This window comes from Neltuma alba, unplaced genomic scaffold (assembly GCF_004799145.2).
Source record: "Neltuma alba isolate B1F8T4 unplaced genomic scaffold, ASM479914v2 tig00011614_pilon, whole genome shotgun sequence".
Taxonomy (NCBI): domain Eukaryota; kingdom Viridiplantae; phylum Streptophyta; class Magnoliopsida; order Fabales; family Fabaceae; genus Neltuma; species Neltuma alba.
Genome location: NW_021636265.1, coordinates 128,007 through 150,540, shown reverse-complemented (window position 1 = coordinate 150,540; position 22,534 = coordinate 128,007). Strand labels below are relative to the sequence as shown.

Sequence of the window (22,534 nt, the reverse complement as noted above, 5' to 3'; positions counted from 1 at the left end):
CACTCAACTTTTAGGCACTAGTATCAAATAGTTGGGTTAATATAATCTTTGGTCCTTCAAGATTGTCTTCATTTTGGTTTTAGTCCCTCAAATTTCAAATAATAGGTTTTGATCCCCTAAAGAGCAAAATAATTTAAGTATTCATTAAATTATAGAGACTGATATTTTAAATGAAAAAAAAAATTAGGGGATTAAAATCTATGATTTGAAATTTAAAGGACTAAAACCAAAATAAAAATAAACTGAAAGGATTAAAATTTGTATTAACCTTAAATAATTCCAACAATTTTATAAATTTTCTTTTCATGTGGTATTATCATCGGATCTTCTGTGTTTATATTTTTAGCAAAAATTTTGGATACTCAAGTATTAAAAAAAAATGAATTTGCAGCATAATTTATTTTAATTTTATTGTTTTCTTCATGGCTATATTCATTTGCAGTTCTTCTGTAAAACTTTAAAGTGATACCTGTGCATTATTACATGATTCTGTTTCACCTGTACAACCCAGTTGCTATTTTCACATAGATGAAGTTAGCTAATTAAGGACGACATTGCTAGAGACTCAAAACAATGAAAATGAGATATTGTTACTCAAACATGAAAAATCATGGAGCATTTCTAGTAACAATCATTTGGCGCTCAACAAGCGATTTCTAGTAACAAAAGTAATTTATTGTGGCCATTGCTGCCCAAATTACAGACTCCTCCGGAAGGATCATTAATGCGCATACCTAGTGCCATTGAATCCTTCCAAACACCCAATAAAGTGCACAACTCATCAATGAAACATCTGGTATCTGACATTTTTCCCGTGTGAGAATGGCATTTGGCCAACATGTTCAACACATCATTAACACTATGCACATATTCTTTCTCTTGCTTTGTTCATGATTCTCGAGGTCCTCGCATCTTGTCAACAAAGTGCTTGCTCTTTTCTCCAATATGACGTTTCTTTTCCTCAAATTTCTCACTCATCTTCCTCCGGAGAATATGCATCTTTTCCTTTCTCCCCATTTTCTTAGGCCTTGTCTCATCCATACTATGTTGTCTCTCCAACAGAGTACCACTCATCCTGGGTGTTGATGAGGACGAACTATCTTCCATCTTATGTTCCCTAATGTCTTGTGACCTAACATTCTGTAACAAAAGTTGTCTAGGTTCTCTCGAGTCCTTAGTTTCTTGAGGTTTAACCTCCTCAATTGAAGACAAAACCGGCTCTTTTAAGTCTATCGTTTCTTGTGGTCTTTCTTTGTCCTCCAAAAACAATGTTGTCAATTCTTCCACACTATCTGCTTTACGGAAGGAACTTGATGGGACTCGTCGAGCATCTATTGATTTGTTCGCTGGTTCTTGATTAAATTCAGCACTTTTTTGTTTTTGTTGATCATGCTCTGGATTATCAGTTGAGCTCCTTGCACTAGCTCCCATTAAATTGGAAGTCTCAATCCCAGATGTTTGGTTAGGCCATATGAATGGAGCAACATTAAAAGGAACCCAGTCATCTTGTTCTGCTTGCATGAACGGGATGCAAATGCATTCACAATTTGGTAGCACTATGTTTTCACGGATTCCTATCTGCAGGGGTGGAATTAGATTCAGTCTAAAAGTCAAGGCATCCCTAATCCGTTTCCGAAAGACAAAACTGAAGCACATTAGAGAAGAGGTTCAGGATATCAGTCATCCGGAACTCTTAAATGTATTCATACAAATACGCAAAAAATAGAAGGGCTTCCGCCAGAGACAAGGACAAGAAGGAATAAAAAATGTTTCACCCAAAAAAAAAAAAAGTGTGTGTGTGTTACATAGCCGCCCTTTCTTCTGTGTCTTTTTAGAAAATAACAATCTGTGTTCTAAATTTCTAATCCTAACTTGAGATTGTTCAGATCCATAACTGAGCAGCAAGCTACAACTGCAGATCAATTTATCATCATTATCATAATTTATGTGCACGGGGAAGCTAAATCTTAATTTTCGAAATTCTAAAATTTTCTGATGAATATGTAATTTTTCACTGGTTCCTACATGAATGGAAAAAAAAAAAATTTAAAATTCAGAGGTACGGCCAGGTACTAATGAAAACAATAATCTCTAGCCACACACTTGAAAGCAAATATAACTTTCTGGAATGTCATATACATTCAACCTTTCCATGTCTTTCCAGAGGAATTTCCGTTGTAAATGATTTCCTATACTACATATGAATTATTTCTAAGTTCTAACTATATTAAATGAAAAGCACATAGGAATTTGGGAAAGAACGAAATATTTGAAACTTGATAATCTTAAACAACCACTGCAAGGAGATACGTTTTGATTATTCTAAAACATGCAGAAAAAATCATATACCTTCAACAGTTTGACCAGGAAAGAAGCAGCATGTCCATTGGTAATCTTGTGATCCCCGATAAATGACTCCAGGTTGAAGTCCATATCGGGCATTGATGTGAAAGCAAACCACAGTTGATCAGATGGAGGTGGCTTTATGTATATACGCAATGTACCTCTGAGGGATGCTACCCTCACTGCCAAAGAGAGAGGTACCTTTGCAACCAAAAAAAAATTCAGTTACCTCAAGAGCAACAGTTTAGGTTGTTCGCAACTTGGTGAGCCGAAGGAATAATAAAACATCTGCAAGATACCAAATATTTAATTCGTGTCTCCAAGAACATAAAAAGTGTAGGAAGAAAAGATAGATTTTCGTTTCTACTTCCAAGCTTTCTAGTTGAATGTTTGTTGGTTTGTAATTGTTATAGCCAGCGCTCCCAAGAAGTTGTTGAAAGACATCATATTCCAAACATTGCAGGTCTCTTAAAGATTTTATTACATGCAAAATGTAACTACTGTAATCTATATTATGACACTTTAATGCAAAATAACTTTGAGAGGACACAATATAAGCTTCAAGCAGTTGTTTAAAGTATATGCCTAGAAGTGGTATTAACTTGTTTTTACTACATTCTGTCATTCTTCTTCCATTACACTCCGTTAAAATATATACGTTTCCACTCTTGCCTCCCATAATCCATCAACAATTAACAGCCACCACCAGAGACCGAGGCCCCTGGCTCCCATGTCACCATGCTGGCAACGAAATGAGAGTGAACTTCAAAAAAATTTCCCCAGAATATTATGTCAATGCCAGCAAATCATAGCCCCAAAAAGTTATTGCAAGCAAAATTAATTTTACAAGTGTACAATAGGATTGAACATCACAATATCTGATAGGACAGAGTACAAATTTGGATGAAACATTACTTAACGATAAGTAACAGTTCAAGGATTCCAAACATGCTATTCAACTCGGGATAGATGTGATGGAAAATATAGAGGGATCAACCCATCTTAGACAACCGCATCGTATTGGTAAACTAGGATACAACCAATATCAGAGGAAAGGCTTCCAAAGCTTTAAAGGAACAGAAAACTAATTAAGGAGTAAAATAAGGAATAAAAAGAGAGAGAGGTTTACCTGTGAAACATGTTTGGCAACAGAATTTAACATAGACTTCCATCTGGATCCAGTGCTTGAGGAAGAGGAAGATCTCCTAAAGCTCTTAGATAGGTCTGCAATACAAATTAAAGCAAAAATAGCATTGATAACTTCTCAATGACTACATAAAGGTACTTTCATCTTCTCTCAGATTCTCTATTCTCTTATTCTTCTTCTCTTAACATATCTCCGGACTCTTCTTTCCACTATCAATGGCATGGAAAAGATAGCAAGTAGCAGCAACTAACTATCCCTGGGCCAATCAAAACGGCATAGAAACAGAAGAATGCACAAGTAATTGGTTTATAAAGCTCAGGCAAAAAAAAAAGTTGGTTTATAGAGCAAAACAGGGCTGACGACTTCTCAAATGACTATGGGAAGTTCCCAACTAGAATTCCAAAAACAGTCAAAGATAATGTCAATAAAAGGTAAGGCATTGAATTACCCATGTAGTTTCTTTAATCCCATTTTCATGGAAATAATATTCAACTTGATCTAGTAAGTTGGCAAAGCATCAAACAAGTGGAATAAGCACAAAATGTTGGATTTGATATGATTCATATACTGACCAATATTTGCATCACCATCTTCCTTTGGCTCGTGCAAGTCACTGCTACCTTCAGTGAGGTTCAACTGTTTTCCCAAATATTCAAAACCCTCAAGAAGATCTGCAGGGACATCCCCAACATTGCTTGAATCTGGATTTGAATCCTCTATCTCTTTATGAAGATCTAGCTCACCAACTTCTAGCCTTGTTTCAATCTCTAATAAAGCACCACCAGCATATTCAATGTCAGCTTCTAAGGTCCATACCTCACTCATTTCCAAAGGAAGGACCCTGACTCCTGTGATACAAGGAGGGATGTTCCCAGTGCTGAATTCTGTCAAGACGACTTCACCAATATAACTGGGAGTTCTCATACTAGACAATTGTTTCTGTCAACAAACAGAAACAACCAAAATTATTTCACAGCATCCATAAAAGAATTCTGTTTACTGTAGGGTGGCAAGCATTGAAAAGCACAGTGGTAGAAACAAACTCCAATCCCCCCTTCAAATACTACCTACGATCTTGATACTGACAACCTGACCGTTACCCTTTGCTGGCATTATCAGGCTTCAGAACACCACTTATTCTGATCAATGAAGTGGCATATGCTTCATCCCTTAGTCAGTAAAATTAACTCCATGGATGTAGTTAAAAAAGAAAAGAATTCCATAATTATAATGTGATAAGCTTAACAGACATAGTTCATCTTGTATCTATAAACTTTATTTTCTGGACCAACTGGAAAAGCTACAAAGAGTCAAACTTGATTAGTAGAGGGGAATAACAACTTTTATGCAAATTTTGGTTTGAATAACGGTTATATTGCTCCTTAGTAATTAACAAATCAACCCCCTTCGCCCTCATCCCAAAAATAAATATTCTCAAATTCATCAATATCATATGGGAAAAGACCTGAATCTTTGCTTGAAAAAATCTCTTTAACTCTGCACTGCCTTTGGCATCAAAAAAGAAGCGGGAAATCAACAAATTCCAACATAATGTTCCCTCATCAATACCAATCTTCTCATCAGAATCAACAGCACAGAAATGACTCTGGCTTTCTGAACTGTATTTTTTTGACGAAAATGGAGATGCATTGTCTTCAGCTGAACTCTTATAATGCTTTGCTGAAGAAGGTTTCATCAAGCTAACAGACAAAACCGAATCTTTACAAGCATGAGGCTTCTCACTATTCTTTTTTTCTTCACGGCCTGACAATGAAGACCCATTTGATTTATTATCTAGACCAACTCTGGAAGTCTTCCTTGACAATTTCTTCAAAAATTGACGAACTTTTGAGGGAGCACTATCAGGCTTACTAGCCCTATCTATTGCCTCAACACTGGATCCTACCGATGGTTTCATAAAAGAAGAATATTCAGCATTTAAAGATATCATATAACTATGAAACTCTTCATGCAACTGGGAAAACCATTTTAATTTTTCATTTTGATCACAAGAAGCCAGACGAAGGGCCTTACACCAAGATTCTTTCTCCCATGAAGTCTCAAGATATATGTAAAAGATTTTGCTGCCATTATATATTGCAGAAGTCTTGCTTTCAACTTTGATGGGGAGCTTCTTTGCCCTGTACAACCGATCAGCATTCAGATAACGACATGGAAGCAATATTTTCCTCATTGAATTTCCAAGAAATCAAAATTATCTTTGCAGTATTATTTGATATATTATCCCCATAAACCAAGCTATGACAAGACAAACTTACAATGAAAAAGCATGCAGGCGCAGAGATAGGCATAGATAATGAGATTTCTCCATATTAATTTGAATATCGTGTTAAGTTTGAAAAGAAACACTATCCATTTTCTTCAAAGGTCAATCATTTGTTGAATCAAAATGCTACGCCTCTCAAACATATGTTCCCTTTAAACTAAATCTACCATTACTAGTCTTGGATAATGTTCAATGAACTGTCATTCTTCATGATGGGGAGATCAATGGATTCACATATATTCCATGCTGCTACTCAAATAAATTGCACTGGCCAGACATGAGCAGTGGGCAACGGCATGATGCTAAATGTTTGTCAGTTTTTGCAGTTTTCAGAATCCATGGCTAGTCTCGATTCTATATTAAATATTTGAAACTGCTAGAAAAACTCCCAAAAAATCTGTCTTCAACACTAAATAACCGAGATTTTTTAGGGCAAAAAAATTCTGATTCTACATTATGAAATACTCAATTGGAAATTAACAAACAGTGAATGTTTGAAAGTTCAAGAATTACTGATGCTTTTCCATGTTTCCACATTACATTGCATGATTTTTTTTTAAATAAATAACTAATTTATTATCATTAGAAAATTAGTTTAGACGATGAAAACGTAGTATTTTTTTCAGTGAATCATTCAATTTCTAATACTCTACCTAGCCAAAAGCCATGGTAATTGGCATTCTTTTATTCACAGTTGAATGAGTTAGGGACTTTTACTCTGCTAATTTCACCATCTCCCTGTTCATTGGGCATGCAAAATTGTACCCACATTTACATTAAATCTAATGACAGATGTTTTGAGCTTAAACAAAAAGTAAAAATTCAGTCCGTTGAAATAAAATAGTAACATTAAAAATCCCTGAATCCTGAACCTCTTCTTGGATGTTGCCACAGAAGTTCAACAAAATAAGAGCAGCCAACAAGGATGACTTGGAAAGCATGTTACCATTTTTTCGAAGAAAGGCTTGCAGCAGAAACAGCTTCAACCATGCATCCCTTTAGCTGAATAGTTGTATACAATCCATCAGGTTCTGTCAGAATAAGTGATTGATCGGTGATTTTTCCATACTTTTTAACAGGAGAAACCTCCACGAAGTCTTTTTTTCTTTTTTGCTCTCTTGACGTTCTGTCAAGCAAGACTTTTGTGATTTTGTCTGCCTCTAGAATCCAAACCACACCCTGAAAGACCACCGATGAAATGTATAATGAAAAGAAAAGACAGAAACGCCACAGATATTTTTTGAGAAAAATATGTTACAAGCAAAAAAGGAAATTATAAAGAAAATTGAAAAATGAGCATTAATAGAGCTAAAAAGTGATTAGGATGATTAATAAAATGCTGAAAGCAGATGCAACATGTCTGAAACTCTAAAAATCAGATATTGAAAATTATTCCAAATAAAGTTTTCAGCCTACCAAAGCTCTACGCTCACTGTAAATTTGTAAGAATGGTTCTTTTTAAGGTATAACATAGCAACTATGGTATGTGTATTGCTATCATTACAGCAACGTATGTCAATGAGCCATTAATAGATAAATATGTATTCAGGATGATTAATAAAATGCTGAAAGCAGATGCAACATGTCTGAAACTCTAAAAATCAGATATTGAAAATTATTCCAAATAAAGTTTTCAGCCTACCAAAGCTCTACGCTCACTGTAAATTTGTAAGAATGGTTCTTTTTAAGGTATAACATATGCAACTATGGTATGTGTATTGCCTATCATTACAGCAACGTATGTCAATGAGCCATGATAATATATCGTAATTCAGGCATGTCCATTAACATGTTTCTCCTCTTGAGTGAAAACTCCAAGATACAGGTTATAATTTGAGAAGTATCTTTGCGTGGTTCAGATTACAATTAGCCTAAAGGGAGAACGCTTCAGAAAATGCTATATCAAAAGAAGTTGAAAATCATTGTACGCAAATATAGCATCCTTAATGAAAGGCTTACTTGTCAGAGCAATGCAGATAGTCATTGATGCTTTAATTTTATGATCAAGATGACAAGAATATCATGCAAAACCTTAAATGCCCTAAAAACTAGAGGTTGAAGAGTTGCACAAAAACAGAGATGACGTTACATCTTAAAATCGATGCATCTGGCAGAAGCAAAGTCACGTAAAGGATGAGAAGCATCCGTAAAGTGAATGCTTGCTAGCAAGTCCTGCTCATATCTGTTTGCTGCTACGTCAAATGAAGGAAGTAATCCTATTCCTCCAGAAACTAGAAAGCTTCTCTTTGGTTGTGATTGAAACATGTACAGTATTCCCTAAGATATGACTCACGTTTTAATTGTCACTAATTGATTTCAAGAGTACAGGGAAGTAGAAGGAAAATAAAACTGTTTCATGATCTTCAGATTTCGGCACGAGTAACTGACTCACAGCTTAGTATTCTAGTAATCGTCTAATCGTCTTTCTTTATTCTCTTAAAGTTTTGAATATTTTCTGGTATCATGGTAAAAATATGGTAAAATCATAAATGCTCATATTCAATACTAAGGGGAAAAAAAAATATACCTTGTTCAAAACCGCAGCTTAACAACACATGCAACAATACAGAATATAACATTCTAAAATAGAAAAGAACATGAGAACAAAAGTCCAATCTAAGAAAACTGCAAAAGTAGTTTCCAACCACAACTAAAGCATTATGGCAATCCCCGTTTTGAGATAATCTCAGCAAAGCAAACATAATATCCTGACGGCAAAAAATGTTTCTTTTCTGTTTAACCAAATTCAATAACTAGAAAAGTTTGCGAGACGTGTTGCTCGTGGTAAAAAAAACTTTTGTTGGCCACGCCATTTGTTCGAGATAATTACCTGCTTCATAAGTGAAGAATTTAGGGACTCTCGGGTATCAATTTCCCGGCCCCCCACGAGACATTTCGATTCGACTCGTTTCTTGATCTGGTTGCCTATAAATTTTATGATCCATAACACACCCAAAGCTTCCACAGCAACAACCACCACCACCCCGAGAGCAAAACCAATGAGAATCAAACCAAAAACCAAAACCATTTCAGCCCCAATGTAGATTTCAACCGAGCTATCTCTTCGTGATAAATGAAGTTAAGATGATGGAATCGACGAGCCACTAAGAGCAAACAGAAAACAACAATGGTGCGGCCATGAGGGAGGTCATTGTGAGCAATACAATAGCATATATTCCCAAATGATTAAGCAAGCAAGAAACGAAGCTGCTAAAGGATCAGATGCCATCAATGCGTGTTACTTTCTTCTTTCCCGTCAAGGAAGCTCACAGAGAAGATGAAGGGAGGAAACGAAGCGTGCAGTGAGACACAAACGATAACGGTTGGGCATCGATTCATCCTACCTCAAAGGTTTTTTTTTGGGTAAAATTTATCAAGGTTATTTTTTTGGCCAGTGAGTATCAATATATCAATTTTTTTTTGCCAACAATCATTATATCAATGCAAATATTTAACATCAATAATGGAAAAAATTATACATGTTATGTTCGGAAAATTGGGAGGAAAAAAACTTCTCATTAAAAATTTTATTAGTACAAATAACATTATTTTATATGTATAAAATTGTAAAATAACGGAACTTTTATGTATAAAAATTTATCAAGTATTTCCCATAATTTTTTTATTTAAAAAAGAGACTTTTTCTCAGTTTTTCTATTATGTTTTATGAAATATAATGTAATAATATTAATACATCAGTCAGTTGGAATGTTCATTTTCTCCTTGTGTAAGATGTTTTGTTAGGAAAAATGACAACAAAATATCACCTGAATTCCAAAAAGACAAATAAGGGACCTGAATAAGCAAAATGACAAATACGGGACTGGGTACCAATCTGGAATTCAGATTTTTGGCCAAAAGACCAAAATGCCCTGTCTGAAAGTGAGAGAAAGGAGAGAGGAAGACGGATGAGAAATACGGGAAGGGAAGGAGAGGAGGAAGACTGATGAAATCGGGAAGAAGAGGAAGGAGAGAGAGGAAGACACTAATTTCGATGGGTTCCCAAGCTTCTTAAAATGTTATTGCCTAGCATTCCTCTTTTTGGTTCTGTCTCTATTCTTCGCATAAAACCATTTTCAGAGAATGTGAAGTGTCTGGTTTCTAGTATTATTAAACCATTTGTCCTGAATTTTACAAACACATATTGTGATTTACAACTTTTGTAGTGAAAGTGACTACTTTGTTAATGGGTTTTGCAACTTGTTTTCAGGAGATAAACAACTTGTTTGTAAAAACTAATAAAATTCCACGTTAAATTTGACAAAACGTATAGTGGGATTTATAACTTCCGTAGTAAAAATGACCTCTTATTCAATGGGTTTTGCAACTTGTTTTCGGGGGATGGACAACTTGTTTCTAAAAATTAATAAAATTTCATACTAAATTTGACAAAAACATAGTGAGATTTACAACTTTCGTAGTAAAAATGATCACTTTTTCAATGGGTTTTGTAACATGTTTTCAAAGGATTGGCAACTTGTTTTAAAAAACCAATAAAATTCCATGCTGAATTTTACAAAACATATAGTGATATTTACAACTTTTGTAGTGAAACTTACCACTTCTTAAATGGGTTTTGCAACTTCTTTTCAGGGGATAAGCAGCTTGTTTTCTAAAAATCAATAAAATTTCATGTTGAATTTTACAAAACACACAGTGAGATTTACAACTTTTATAGTAAAACTGACCACTTCTTAAATGGCTTTTGCAACCAGTTTAAAAACCAATAAAATCCATGCTGAATTTTACAAAACATATAGTGATATTTACAACTTTTGTGTGAAACTTACCACTTCTTAAATGGGTTTTGCAACTTCTTTTCAGGGGATAAGCAGCTTGTTTCTAAAAATCAATAAAATTTCATGTTGAATTTTACAAAACACACAGTGAGATTTACAACTTTTATAGTAAAAATGACCACTTCTTAAATGGCTTTTGCAACCAGTTTTCAGGGGATGGACAACTTGTTTCTAAAAACCAATAAAATTTCACGTTGAATTTTACAAAACATATACTGGGATTTACAACTTTTGTAGTAAAAGTGACCACTTTGTTAATAAGTTTTGCAACATATTTTTGGAGGATGAGTAACTTACTTTTCACCACCAATAAAATTTCACACTGAATTTTACAAAACACAATGTGATTCACAACTTTTATAGTGAAAGTGACTACTTCAATGGGTTGTTTTCACCGGAAAGGCAACTTATAAGCATAAATAAATCATTCAGTGAACGTGCACCTGAAGTACATCACAATAAACATTGAACTATTAACTTTCATAATTAACTACGTATAGTAAAATTTACCATTCACGTAATGGGATTTACCAAAAACCAGCAAGCATATGACAACAGTTACCTTACGTAATTGCTTGCCATTGTTTTCTGATTTCCGCTTCATCTTTCCCACAGGTTACTCCCCTCTCTCACTACAAATCCTCTTTCCCACAACCAAACCCACCAAATCAACAATCTCTATAGAATGGTGATGCGAAGGAGTAAGATAATAGCATTTCCAACATTCTTCTTTCCTTCTTCCCGCATTTCATCAGCGTCGGTCTTCCTCTCTCCTTTCTCTCACTTTCAGATAGGGCATTTTGGTCTTTTGGCCGAAAATATGAATTCCAGATTGGTACCCAGTGCCCTAGTTGTCATTTTGCTTATTCAACAATAACGTTAAAAGAAGCAGAATTAAAGAGTAGTGTAGAAGGCATTTTAGTGTCATTATTTTATCAATTTATTTTGTTGATTTGCTTTATTAAATCCTTGTTATGGGGATTATTGTAACTTTATTTATGAATTAATATACGTTTTCCGCTCCCTATTATTAATGGATTGGATTTAATTTATTCTCGTATATCTTTTTACATTTTTCCTTGTTGGCGTATATAGGTCAGTAACCGTTAAATACTTACTCACTCACTATTGCTATGTATTATCCCAAAGAAGTACTCTTTTGGCACACTTTTCTCGTCCTTCTAAAAAATTACTCAAGCCATCCCTTATTATAAGATCTAATTTTTTTGAATAGGTTTATTTTTTTTTATAAGATCTATGTTAATTTGTGTAAACTTTAATGTATATTATCTATTTTATCCCTAATTTAATTGATTTAATATATTATTTTTCTTCATTTATCTCACTATTACTCTCTCACATCTACTCATTTACATATAAAGGTATATTTGTAAAAAAAATTACTACATATTAATCACTTTTAACTAATTTTACTGTTTTCTTAACCGCATAATTTAGTTACAAAGATCTTATAATAAGAGACAAAATAGTAGTAATTAGAAATCATTGCTCTGATTTTTAGCACCTTGGTAAGAAAAGTGTATGAATACTAGAATGTGGTATTTATTCAATATCTTCTTTTTTTTTTGGTTATACACTGCCTGGTAATTCGGCACCTATTGGCAACCGATTAATCCGGACTCGAGAGGTAGGAGAGTCACGGTTTTCCAGCAGTAGTTGTCCCCTCTCCCAACGAGAGCGCTTTCCGGGATCGCGGATTCAAACACGTGTCTTATCCTTACAAAGGACGAGCCCACTTATCACCTCAACCAACTGCTCGTTGATGGTATTTATTCAATATCGTGCCGCCCTTGTCAGGTAAAGATTTTTTTTTTCTAAGACGGAAAATCAAGCATTTTTTTAATACTAGCCGATTTTCGAAAATCATATCAAGTTATCCAGCATTTCCTCCAATAAAACTAAACTAACACAAATTCCATATGTGCCCAAAAAAAAAAAAACTGATTCTACTCTCCATTAAAGCTAAAGGAAATCAGAAACCCTACATACATTAATCAAACAAGTAAAAGTCTGAATAAAATTAAGTACAAAAAAGATGAGAAATCTTGAGACTCCGATCCAAAGTCTAAACTCTTACCCTCTATTAATGAAACTCGCAAAAACAACCCCAAAAAACCAAACTCAGTTTAGAAGACCCCCAGCCGCAAATCTTTAGTAGCTTGAACCTAGGGTTATACACTCCTTAGACATATAACCTCCCAAGTTTCTCAATGGCACTCATCGGAATATGCTGCTAGGGGAATTTCACATGCCGGTGTCAGATGAAATTGAACCTTCTAAAAGCCTCCAGAGTGAGAAAAAGAACGACAAAAATAAGCAGGGTTCAGCCACTTAACTGACTGACAACTTCCTCTCTTCCCATCTATTCCCTCATGTCACTCTATTATATCTCTCTTATCTTAGAGACACTTCACAAACTTACAACTTGAGAAAATCCCAATACTGCCGAAGCCGAAAGCCAAAACACAAAGGTGGTCAGGTAGTTATGCAGAAAGAGAGCAATTTACAGAGAAGAGTGGGATGTGAAGAAGTTGAAGTCATGGTGGTGGAAATTGAGCTGCTTTAGCCATGAATCTGCAGCACTGTACATATAGGCTAGCCTTTCATGATCAGATGATGAATTTGGGTTCAGCCACAGATCACCCTGCATTTTGTAAGTGGCTAGTCCGAAGGGAGGCATTGATATAAAGCCCGAGCTATTTTTCTTGCATTTCTCTCCTCCAACACTTTCCATGTTTTCCAAGCATAGGTCTTTCCCATTGTTGATGTTATCATATTCCATTGCACAATCTGCAGATCCACAAGAAACTATGCTCAGAACTCGAGTCCACAGACCATGCCCAAGTATAATAGTCCAGCAGCAACGATTATGAAAAGACAAATAACTGCATTCAGATTAGATACCTTCGAAAGATGATGACAATGTATGGAAAGTGAGGAAGCATGCTGCCAAATCCTTTTCGTTTTTCTGACTTGGTATGGAATAAATAGGGTACCTTAAAATGATAACAAATCAATATAACAAGTTCAGAAAGTAATAAAAAAAAACTACAAGTCCAATAAGAATAATCTAATTTATATATTATAGAGAAACCAAAGAGAAAGTAGAAGTTGAGAGAGAGAAGATTCTTCTCCCTAACTCGAATTCTAAATCATATAGAAACTAATAATGTGGTATATCTTGTCTTAGAATTTAGAAATCACAATGCAAATCAATTTAATCTTAGTTAAATTTAGACAATGACATTAGAGAGATAGTTCAAAGCAGCCACTTAATATCAACTATATTAGCTATGTTGAGATGTCAGAATGCAATAATCTGACGAATGGTAATTATAATGTCAATGAAACAGAAGCGAGTTTTATTCTAAGCGCTAGCTATCCATTAGTAAAATAAAATCGTTTAATCATCAGTATTACAATAAAAAATTGTTCATCGTGGATGTTAACAGGTGACAAGAACAATAAGTCATTCTCACCAAGCAATTGCCATCCAACTAGCAGGAGAAAGATCCACATTCTTCAATGTCATTAATGCTGGATAACTTCTTGCCAATTCAGTTATCTGAAACGAGAGATCATCAGTAATGTGTTTGGTGAATCTATGATGCAAATAAATTCTTCTGTCTCCCACTAAAAAGGGGCTAATAATACAAAGTGAAAAAGACTACCTTGTCCATAAGCGGGACCCTCCAGTAAGGAGGAGACATCTCAGCATACTGTAAGTAAAGGTAACCAAGCCTATCTCTTGGCCATGAACCCTCATGATCACAACTGGAATCCTCAGAAATGGCATCCCATGATTTGCTAGAGTTGTTACTTAACGACCGAGAAATTTGGTGAATCTATGATGCAAATAAATTCTTCTGTCTCCCACTAAAAAGGGGCTAATAATACAAAGTGAAAAAGACTACCTTGTCCATAAGCGGGACCCTCCAGTAAGGAGGAGACATCTCAGCATACTGTAAGTTAAAGGTAACCAAGCCTATCTCTTGGCCATGAACCCTCATGATCACAACTGGAATCCTCAGAAATGGCATCCCATGATTTGCTAGAGTTGTTACTTAACGACCGAGAAATGTTATCACTACCACTATCATCACTCCATGAATCACTTTCAAATTCCACAATCTCATTCTCCTCTCTCCGGATCCTAGAAAAACAGAAGAAGCTTACTTCACATTATTGCCACAGTTAGGATAAACATACATTTACTCTTTTTGTCATGAATTATATTTTTGTCACGCACATTTCAACTCAACTTTAAACCAGTAAATAGAGGTGCACGAATAGCTTCCATATAATCTCTCAGAAATTTTTTGACACACCTAGAAGGTGCAACAGATTTGTCACTGTAGATTTGGATGGCCGAAAGATACGGGACATAGTATTGCATCACAGTTTCGCCATTTTCCAGGACAACAGGGATGCCAGCACCATACGCACTCCATTCATTTAAACCACTCCCAGAGATCTTTCAGTGAGAAGTATTCAGTTGTGTCCTTGCCAAGAGGTTGCCACAGGGTATTTATGTCATTTAAGCAACTCTGCAATACATATGGTAAACAAAAAACAAATTGAGGAAACAAATCAGCCAGTCATCAGCCACCTACTGCGATCTATTTATGTCATATCAAAGCTAAAAATAGCAAAAATGAGAAAAATAGTCTCGCTGGATAACACATGCTTTATACGTGGCTAGAGACAAAACAAGTTTATCACTACAGAACCAAAATGAGAAAATAGTCTCGCTGGATACACATGCTTTATACGTGGCTAGAGACAAAACAAGTTTATCACTACAGAACCGATGTCACAATAATAGCCGTCCAAGAAATCACTTGTTTAGAATTACGACTGATTCTGTGTGCTTCAATTCAGGAGAGAGCTTCATTTTACAGGCGTGCGTGTCTGTAACTCTATGGGTTCCGTAAATTGCAAGAGTCAATGCTAAGAGATGAGTCAAAGTTAGAAGCAGATGCTAATTAGGTCATGAACAGCTGTAAGCACGATTAAGCACAAGTTGTAAAACCATTTGCTCACTTTCTAGATGTACACAGACAAAATAGTCCCATTGAACTGTGAAACTTAGAACGAGCAACGGAGAAACTTCCCAACCTTTTTCAGATAATTATATATCTTTGAAAAGAAAGTAAGTTTAGCAAGATAGAACCAATCCATATAAAGTAAAAGGACCAGGTTAATCATAATGAAACAAACTGCATATCGCCCCTTTTCTTTGTAGAACTTGCATTTCACACACACGTACACACAAACACATTTTATGATAATCAATTCGGCTAAGCATCTTTTATATAGAATAATAGCTAAAACTAGAATGACCCCCAGAAATGTATTGAAATGTTTACAACTTGTGAACAGGACAGTTGACAACTCTTACAGACTTTCTTTTTTTTTTTTTTTCAAATGCATATATGATATGATTTACAGTTAGAAATCCCATGTAAAAATGTTTACAATAAAGCCCCGTGCATTGCACAGACCCAACAGAGGAAGCCACAATGTAACACTGTTCAGTAAATAGTACTGTTTTCTCTAAGTTACAATATATATAATGATTATTGATGATAATGATAATCTCAATATGATTCTAAAGACAAAAAAAAAAAAAATACAAAGACTTTCACTGAGTTTCATTGAAAATTACTTAGACATCTCATTTATTTTCAAAACTTTCGACGAAACGAGAATAAATGATACAGAACTCCTTTATTATCAGGGAGTAACAAATGTCTGTCTATATTTTAGAAATAAAAGAAAGGCATGTAAAACTCAACTCTGTTTTAGGAGGGTCTTCAACATGACTCAATGGAGGCTTACATTGATTCTTAAAATAGAAAAAAGTTACGGAATTCTACAAAATTAAGGGGAGATAATGAGAATTTCAGACTAGTTTTGACATTCAAAGTCTCTTTTTCAAGCGTAATTTTCCTCTTTATATACCAAACTTTTGCACAAAACACTCATAATCATAACTAGTAAACAGATTGTGCACACAGACAGGCTAACCAATTCCTCTTTCCACATCATAAATGAGAAAGAAGGAGCCGAAGAAACACGTGGCACTTATCTCTTCAAAGCTATTATGAAGTTATCTTCAGATTAGGCGATTGCCCTGACCGACCCACAATGCTAAAGAATCAAAATGATTGTTATGAAATCAAATCGAAATGTCATAAAACGTCCACAGAGAATCACTTTTGACTAAGTAAAACTTTCTATGCTTTAACAAAAACCCTCCAGACTGTTCTCAAATCTGGAAAACACAATGTGTTGTTTTCCATTTTTAATCCCTTCAGCTTTCACTTTAAGAAACCATGTGATTGAGAATGACCAGATGATCTTTAAAATTGTTTTACAGAACAAGCGCGTAATTTAAGAATAATATCACTTAATTATTTATTTTCTTTATTTTGAGCTTATCCGCGTGAGATCTTTTACCATATATGTAGCCAACGGAAGACAAATCAACGGCATCTACAGGAATATTCCCGATCTAGAGGGCCAGAGAGGGGCCCAGAAAGGACAAAGGTTTAAATTGTACAAAGGTAAAATTCAACAAATTCTAAATTAGGGCCTTAAATACGGACTTCGTTTCACGCAGGTCCACTACACGCATTATCCCATGTGTGCGGATTATTGGATATTTCCTCCGATGTCAGTAAAGTCTAAGAAACAGCTCAAGCCAAAGGATAAGTGCAAACATATGTATCCACCTACCACGTATGTCCATTGATTATATTATTAGGGAAAGATACTTATATTTATATACTACAAACAAATTATAAATTGAAATTTATTTTTATTTTTATTTTTAAAAATACTATTCCGATCCTTAATATAAGATCTTGTTCAATTTTTATTTTGGTTCTAAATATAAAGAACTAATCCACTTTGTCTCTTATACTTTTTTTTTTTTTAAGATAGTCTTTCTAACAATAGTAGTTCTAGTCAATACACTTGATTAGTAAGGATATTTTAAAAAAAACACCACATATTTATTACAAATAACTAATTTAACTTATTTCCTTAATCCCTTTAAATTAATCAACTAACTCTTATAATTAGGATTGAAAGTAGTACTTAACTTTTTATTTTAAATTTATGCAATTTAAATTTTGAAGCATAAATTTTCGCCGAAAAGAATGACTATCCCAATCCAAAATTAACTTAAGAGTCTTAATAAATGATTTTCTTTGGCCTGACAGTAACTGATTCTATATTAAATTAAATATTAAACATAATCGTGAAAAACATGATTCCTTAGTACTAGTGTCATTAGTGTTGATGTTAAATTAAGTAAAACAACAATCTGTCAAATATCCAAAAGATTATACGGATCAATCAATAAATATGAGAGCCGTAAAATAGCATCTATTTTGTCATCAATTTTATTCCAAAATCTAAAACACGAAACAATAAAGTCTCTTAGAGAGAAGATCTTATCCCCACAAAATCTGAAAAACATTTCTGCACTCAATAATATAAGAAAATTATTATTAAAACTATATTATTAATTATTAAATAAAATAGTAATCTCTCATTCTTATAAATTACAATTACAATCATATCTCCCCAATTCCGAAGCTGTAATTAAAACAAGATTCTACTCTCTAGTTTTCTATCCTCATTTACTCTCCATCACGATAAACCCCCCCCCCCCAAAAAAGTATTTTCTTTTTCAAAAAATTTCACTCTTTTCTCTCCCGGACGTGTTTGCCCCCAAAAAAAAAAAAAAAAAAGCAGTTTGACGAAGAACGAGAGGGAAGAAGGAGAAAGAAAAAATTACCTGAAAATAAAGAAATCGGAGGGTGAAAGGAGAGGGAAAATACCTGAGGAAGAATTCTGGAAGCAACCGTGGGAGTGACACAACGAAGAAAGCGTTCCAGATTGGAGAGAGAACTACCAGAACAGCAAACAGAGTCAGGCGACGAGAAGGAGACGACATAATCGATCTGAGAAAATAGCAGAAATTTCTAGCAGTCACGGAGCCGATCGCTTGAACTTGAATATCGGAACTTTCGAAGGAGTCTTTGCGAGAGATATATGAGGATAGGCGATGCTCACAGGCATTGATTACGGAAATGTGAAATGAGGACTCAATTCGGCAAATTGATGAAGTTTCCCCTTCAGCAGTAGTTTCCGAAAGAGGATACTCCAATCCAAAACAGAATGAAAAGAAATAGAAAAACCCCCCTCACTTTCCTTTTGGAGAGAGATTGCCGCTCATTACAGCGTTGTTTTCCAAAAGAAGATCGTGCTGAGCTTGAAGAAGAGTGAAGAAAGGGAAGGGAAGGGAAGCGGGGGAGAAGAGAAGAGGGAAAGAAAGAGAGGGAAAACGAAACGCTTTGTAGTTTATGTTTCAGGAGAAGGGAGAGAGAGGAGAGAGTCAGTTGATGGAGTAAATGCAGGAGTGAATGAACGGAGTTTGGGGGGAGAGGGAGAGGGAAGCGGGGATGGGTGGGCGTTGTGTGACGTTAGGAGGCGAGGCCGGGCGGGCGACGGTGTGAGGGGGCTCGCTTCGCCGCGTGTTATAGATGGGTGAGTGTGAGTGTTCGCACGTTTGGCTTTGTTTGCTTGTTCTGGGTCATTCTCCTCTCCTCGCCTTTGCCTTTGGATGTTTTGGTTCCAATGTCACCCACGTGGCCTTTACATGATACGTTCCTCTCTCTCCCTCTCTCTCTTTCCGTGTCTTGAAATATATGCTGCGTGTAAGTCCAAAAGAAATACTAGTAGTATTTTTCTTTTATAACTTTTATATAATTTCATGGACAATATTACCCTTCATAATTTGTTGATATTAAAAAAATATTTAAATTATTTATTTATAATAAATTGATATGGTTTTTTTAAAATACCTTTATTAATCATACACATTGATACTAACTCTCTCCTTAACACATGCAATCATTACATGGATTACTTAAATACAAAATAAATAAATATTAGAAATAAAGTGAATCAAATTAAATTCCAACTAGCTCTTATATTAAATATTAAAACCTTAATATAAAAATACTTAATTAATTTGAATAGATAAAATAAGTAAAAAAAATATTAGTTAATTATAACAAATATAAAATGATGTTATTATCATATTCTTGACACTTCAAGTAGCTCCTGTATATTGATAATCCGAGGAAATATATCATCCAACAATAATCATGATAAGTTTTTTTAGCACAAAACAATTATAATAAGTTAAGCAAGACAAGATTAGCTCAACGAGAAAATTATAGAAAATGTGTATGGCCCATCGCTAATGGCCTTATGCAATAATGGTATTAAATATTTTTTGTAGATGTTCTGTGTGAGCTTTCTGATAGATTAAAAAATCTCCATCAACCATAAAAGGACCCCCATCTTTATATATATGGTGCATAAAATTTAATTTATGCTTATAGTTATTATTTTCATATACATTTTTAAATATGACAATTCAATCTCATTTGAAAATCACTTTTTTTTTTATAAAAGGACAATTTATTTAAAGTTAAATGTATCATTTGAAATCAATTGTTTATTTATTTAGCGATGTATTTTTATATTTCTATTTAATCCCTTTTAGAGTGTAATGAATAAAATAAAATTATTGCTCTTTACTTTCTTTCTTTTTCCCCTTTTTAATCCTGCCGATTCCGGTCACGCGCTCCTCACGTGGACCCCGTTTTCCCTCCCCCTTTTTCTGACTTCTTTAGCCCATAATAATAGCAACCACAAAGACAAAAATGTCCTTCCTCACCACTTTTTTTTTTTTTTGTGTAAAACCTAAATTCACTTTTTCCGGGGGTCCCCATCCCTTCTCTTTAAAGAGCGGCTTTTTCAGGAGCGGCTTTTTGTTTTTCTCTTGTAAGAAACGTGTTTAAAATATAGAATTTAGATTTCTAATTAGAAGAGATGGTTAAGTGTGTTTCTAGCAAAGTTCTATATTGACAAGTTGGCTTTTATTCTAATGTAGTAATGTGAAATTTAATTTTACAAAAATAAAATGAAGGCCATTATATTTTAGTCTTATTTTTTAATGATATTTTCCTCAGAGATAATGTGGAATAGCAATAAACTAAACATTTTTTTGATGATATCATGACTTGTGAAGAGTCCAAAAATAAGTTGGTACTTTGTTATAATTTTTTGAATAATTATAAATTTTATATTATGTGTTAATTCATTGATGATGTTAATGTTTTTTTTTTGTTGGAATAGATATTTCAAATACAAATAATTTTCTTGAGTTTCAAAAATGAAAACAATATCTAGTTAATGTCCCAAATTGCTATATTAATATTAAGCTCCAACGATCTTATATAGAGATAAGGAAAATTAATTTAGATATATAATTACTCATAACAGCACAGGCATTCAAACAATGTAATTATGAGGATATTAACTTTTATCATGACTTTATTCCCAAAAAAATTAACTCTTAATAATTCCTTATTAAGTTATTACTACATATAAAATTAAAAAAATATATATGTGAACCATTTCATCAATGAATCAATACATATTGGATAGTGCAATTCTGGGCAATAAATGCATCTATTGTAATTTTCATAAGAAAAATATGAAAAATGGATAGTGCAATTACGGACAATAAAAATGAAAATTTTATATGAAAAAATTTAAATACTTATTGAATGATAGTGCAATATTAACTAACTGGGCAGCTGTCAAAGATGGCTGGATTGGGCAAGAAAGACTCTATTATTTTTAAATAAAGGGTTCAAACTTCATATATTAAAAAAATTACATTCGAAGAGCTGTTTTTAATCAGGCAGCACAGCTGTCGTTGACGATCCACGATGGTGAGCCTCATCCGCAAAAAACTGCACCGCCTCAGTTTTTTGCAATTAAAAATTCCCTCACTCTCTATTTTCAAACTATGTCGTTTTATGCCTCGTTGCTTCATGCTTCATATATACCAGTTCCAGGATAAAGTCTTATAATTAGAATAGAAAATATATAATATATCAATTTATTTAACAGGACAATAAAATGACGTGCGTGTATCAAATTACCATATGATTCTAAAGTCGGGACCAAATTAAGATGTCAAAGTCTAAAATCACAAAAATATAACGACAGATCAATTTGCACACTATTAGGAGGAAAAGGAAAGAGACAACATTTAATAATAATTATGAAAGTAAAACAAATTGTTAATTACCATGTCTCGGCTTTTTCCACAATAAAGATGAATAGGCCAAAATCCATTATTGATTTTAGCCAAACTTTATATAACGATGGATATCAGGTCCATAATATATATATATATATAACGATGGATAAAATTCTCTCTTACACAAATATAAGAGATCGGAAAAACACTTTTGTCATAAAATTGTTTGTCATAGTAGATCTCCTATGAAGGAATTCTTGCGGGAAAATAAAACAATTCCAAGAACAACTTTTCTTTTCATTACTTTTGTACTGTTTATATATATGTATATATATATCCATACCGTGAAACTCTTGCAATTAGATTTAAAGGCACTATTAACAATTTATTGTGCAAGGATTTTTTTTTTTTTTCAAACTCCTTCACAAGTTTCTTAAGCTATTAGTGTCACTTGATAAGAAATCTTAATTTTGCTTTTTAATTTTTCTATTGTTAATTTTAGGGTTATTCTAATGTCAATTTTATAATTTTTTAGGAACTTATGTTATTTGTCTTTTTTCTCAAAAAAATCCAACAACGTATAAAGCAAATAATGTGAAATTTGAATTAGGAGGCTCAAAATAAGATTAACATTTCAAAGACCAGCCAAAGTTTGAGTCCTGTTTCATACTCTTCTGATTTTTATAAGATCTATTTAACTAATTTGATTAAATTAAGAAAATTAGGTAAGTTAGTTAATTATAAGAAATATGACATGTTGTTCCTAAAACACCATAATTATCTTCCTTAATATCTTT

At 33.8% G+C, this 22,534-nt stretch overlaps 1 protein-coding gene and 1 pseudogene across 1 annotated transcript; both read right to left on the bottom strand.

The window, feature by feature from the left end:
* Positions 1-653: 653 nt before the first annotated feature.
* Positions 654-9,020, bottom strand: LOC114715832 (testis-expressed protein 2). The gene is made up of 7 exons (XM_028900732.1): positions 8,608-9,020; positions 6,724-6,956; positions 4,956-5,631; positions 4,063-4,429; positions 3,473-3,567; positions 2,350-2,544; positions 654-1,578 (listed from the first exon to the last, which is right to left on the bottom strand). The coding sequence occupies exons 1-7, from the start codon at positions 8,803-8,805 to the stop codon at positions 889-891; spliced, it is 2,454 nt and encodes an 817-aa protein (XP_028756565.1). The 5' UTR covers positions 8,806-9,020; the 3' UTR covers positions 654-888.
* Positions 9,021-12,771: 3,751 nt separating this feature from the next.
* On the bottom strand, positions 12,772-18,691 carry LOC114715805 (uncharacterized; annotated as a pseudogene).
* Between the last annotated feature and the right edge of the window lie 3,843 nt (positions 18,692-22,534).

Excerpts from the sequence above, each read along its gene's own strand:
- LOC114715832 (XM_028900732.1), bottom strand. The coding sequence starts at position 8,805 with ATGGTTTTGGTTTTTGGTTTGATTCTCATTGGTTTTGCTCTCGGGGTG. Across the intron at positions 5,632-6,723 it reads AGCCTTTCTTCGAAAAAATG|GGCAAAGAAGCTCCCCATCA; the intron begins GTAACATGCTTT and ends TCGGTTGTACAG. Across the intron at positions 2,545-3,472 it reads TTGCCAAACATGTTTCACAG|GTACCTCTCTCTTTGGCAGT; the intron begins GTAAACCTCTCT and ends TTGGTTGCAAAG.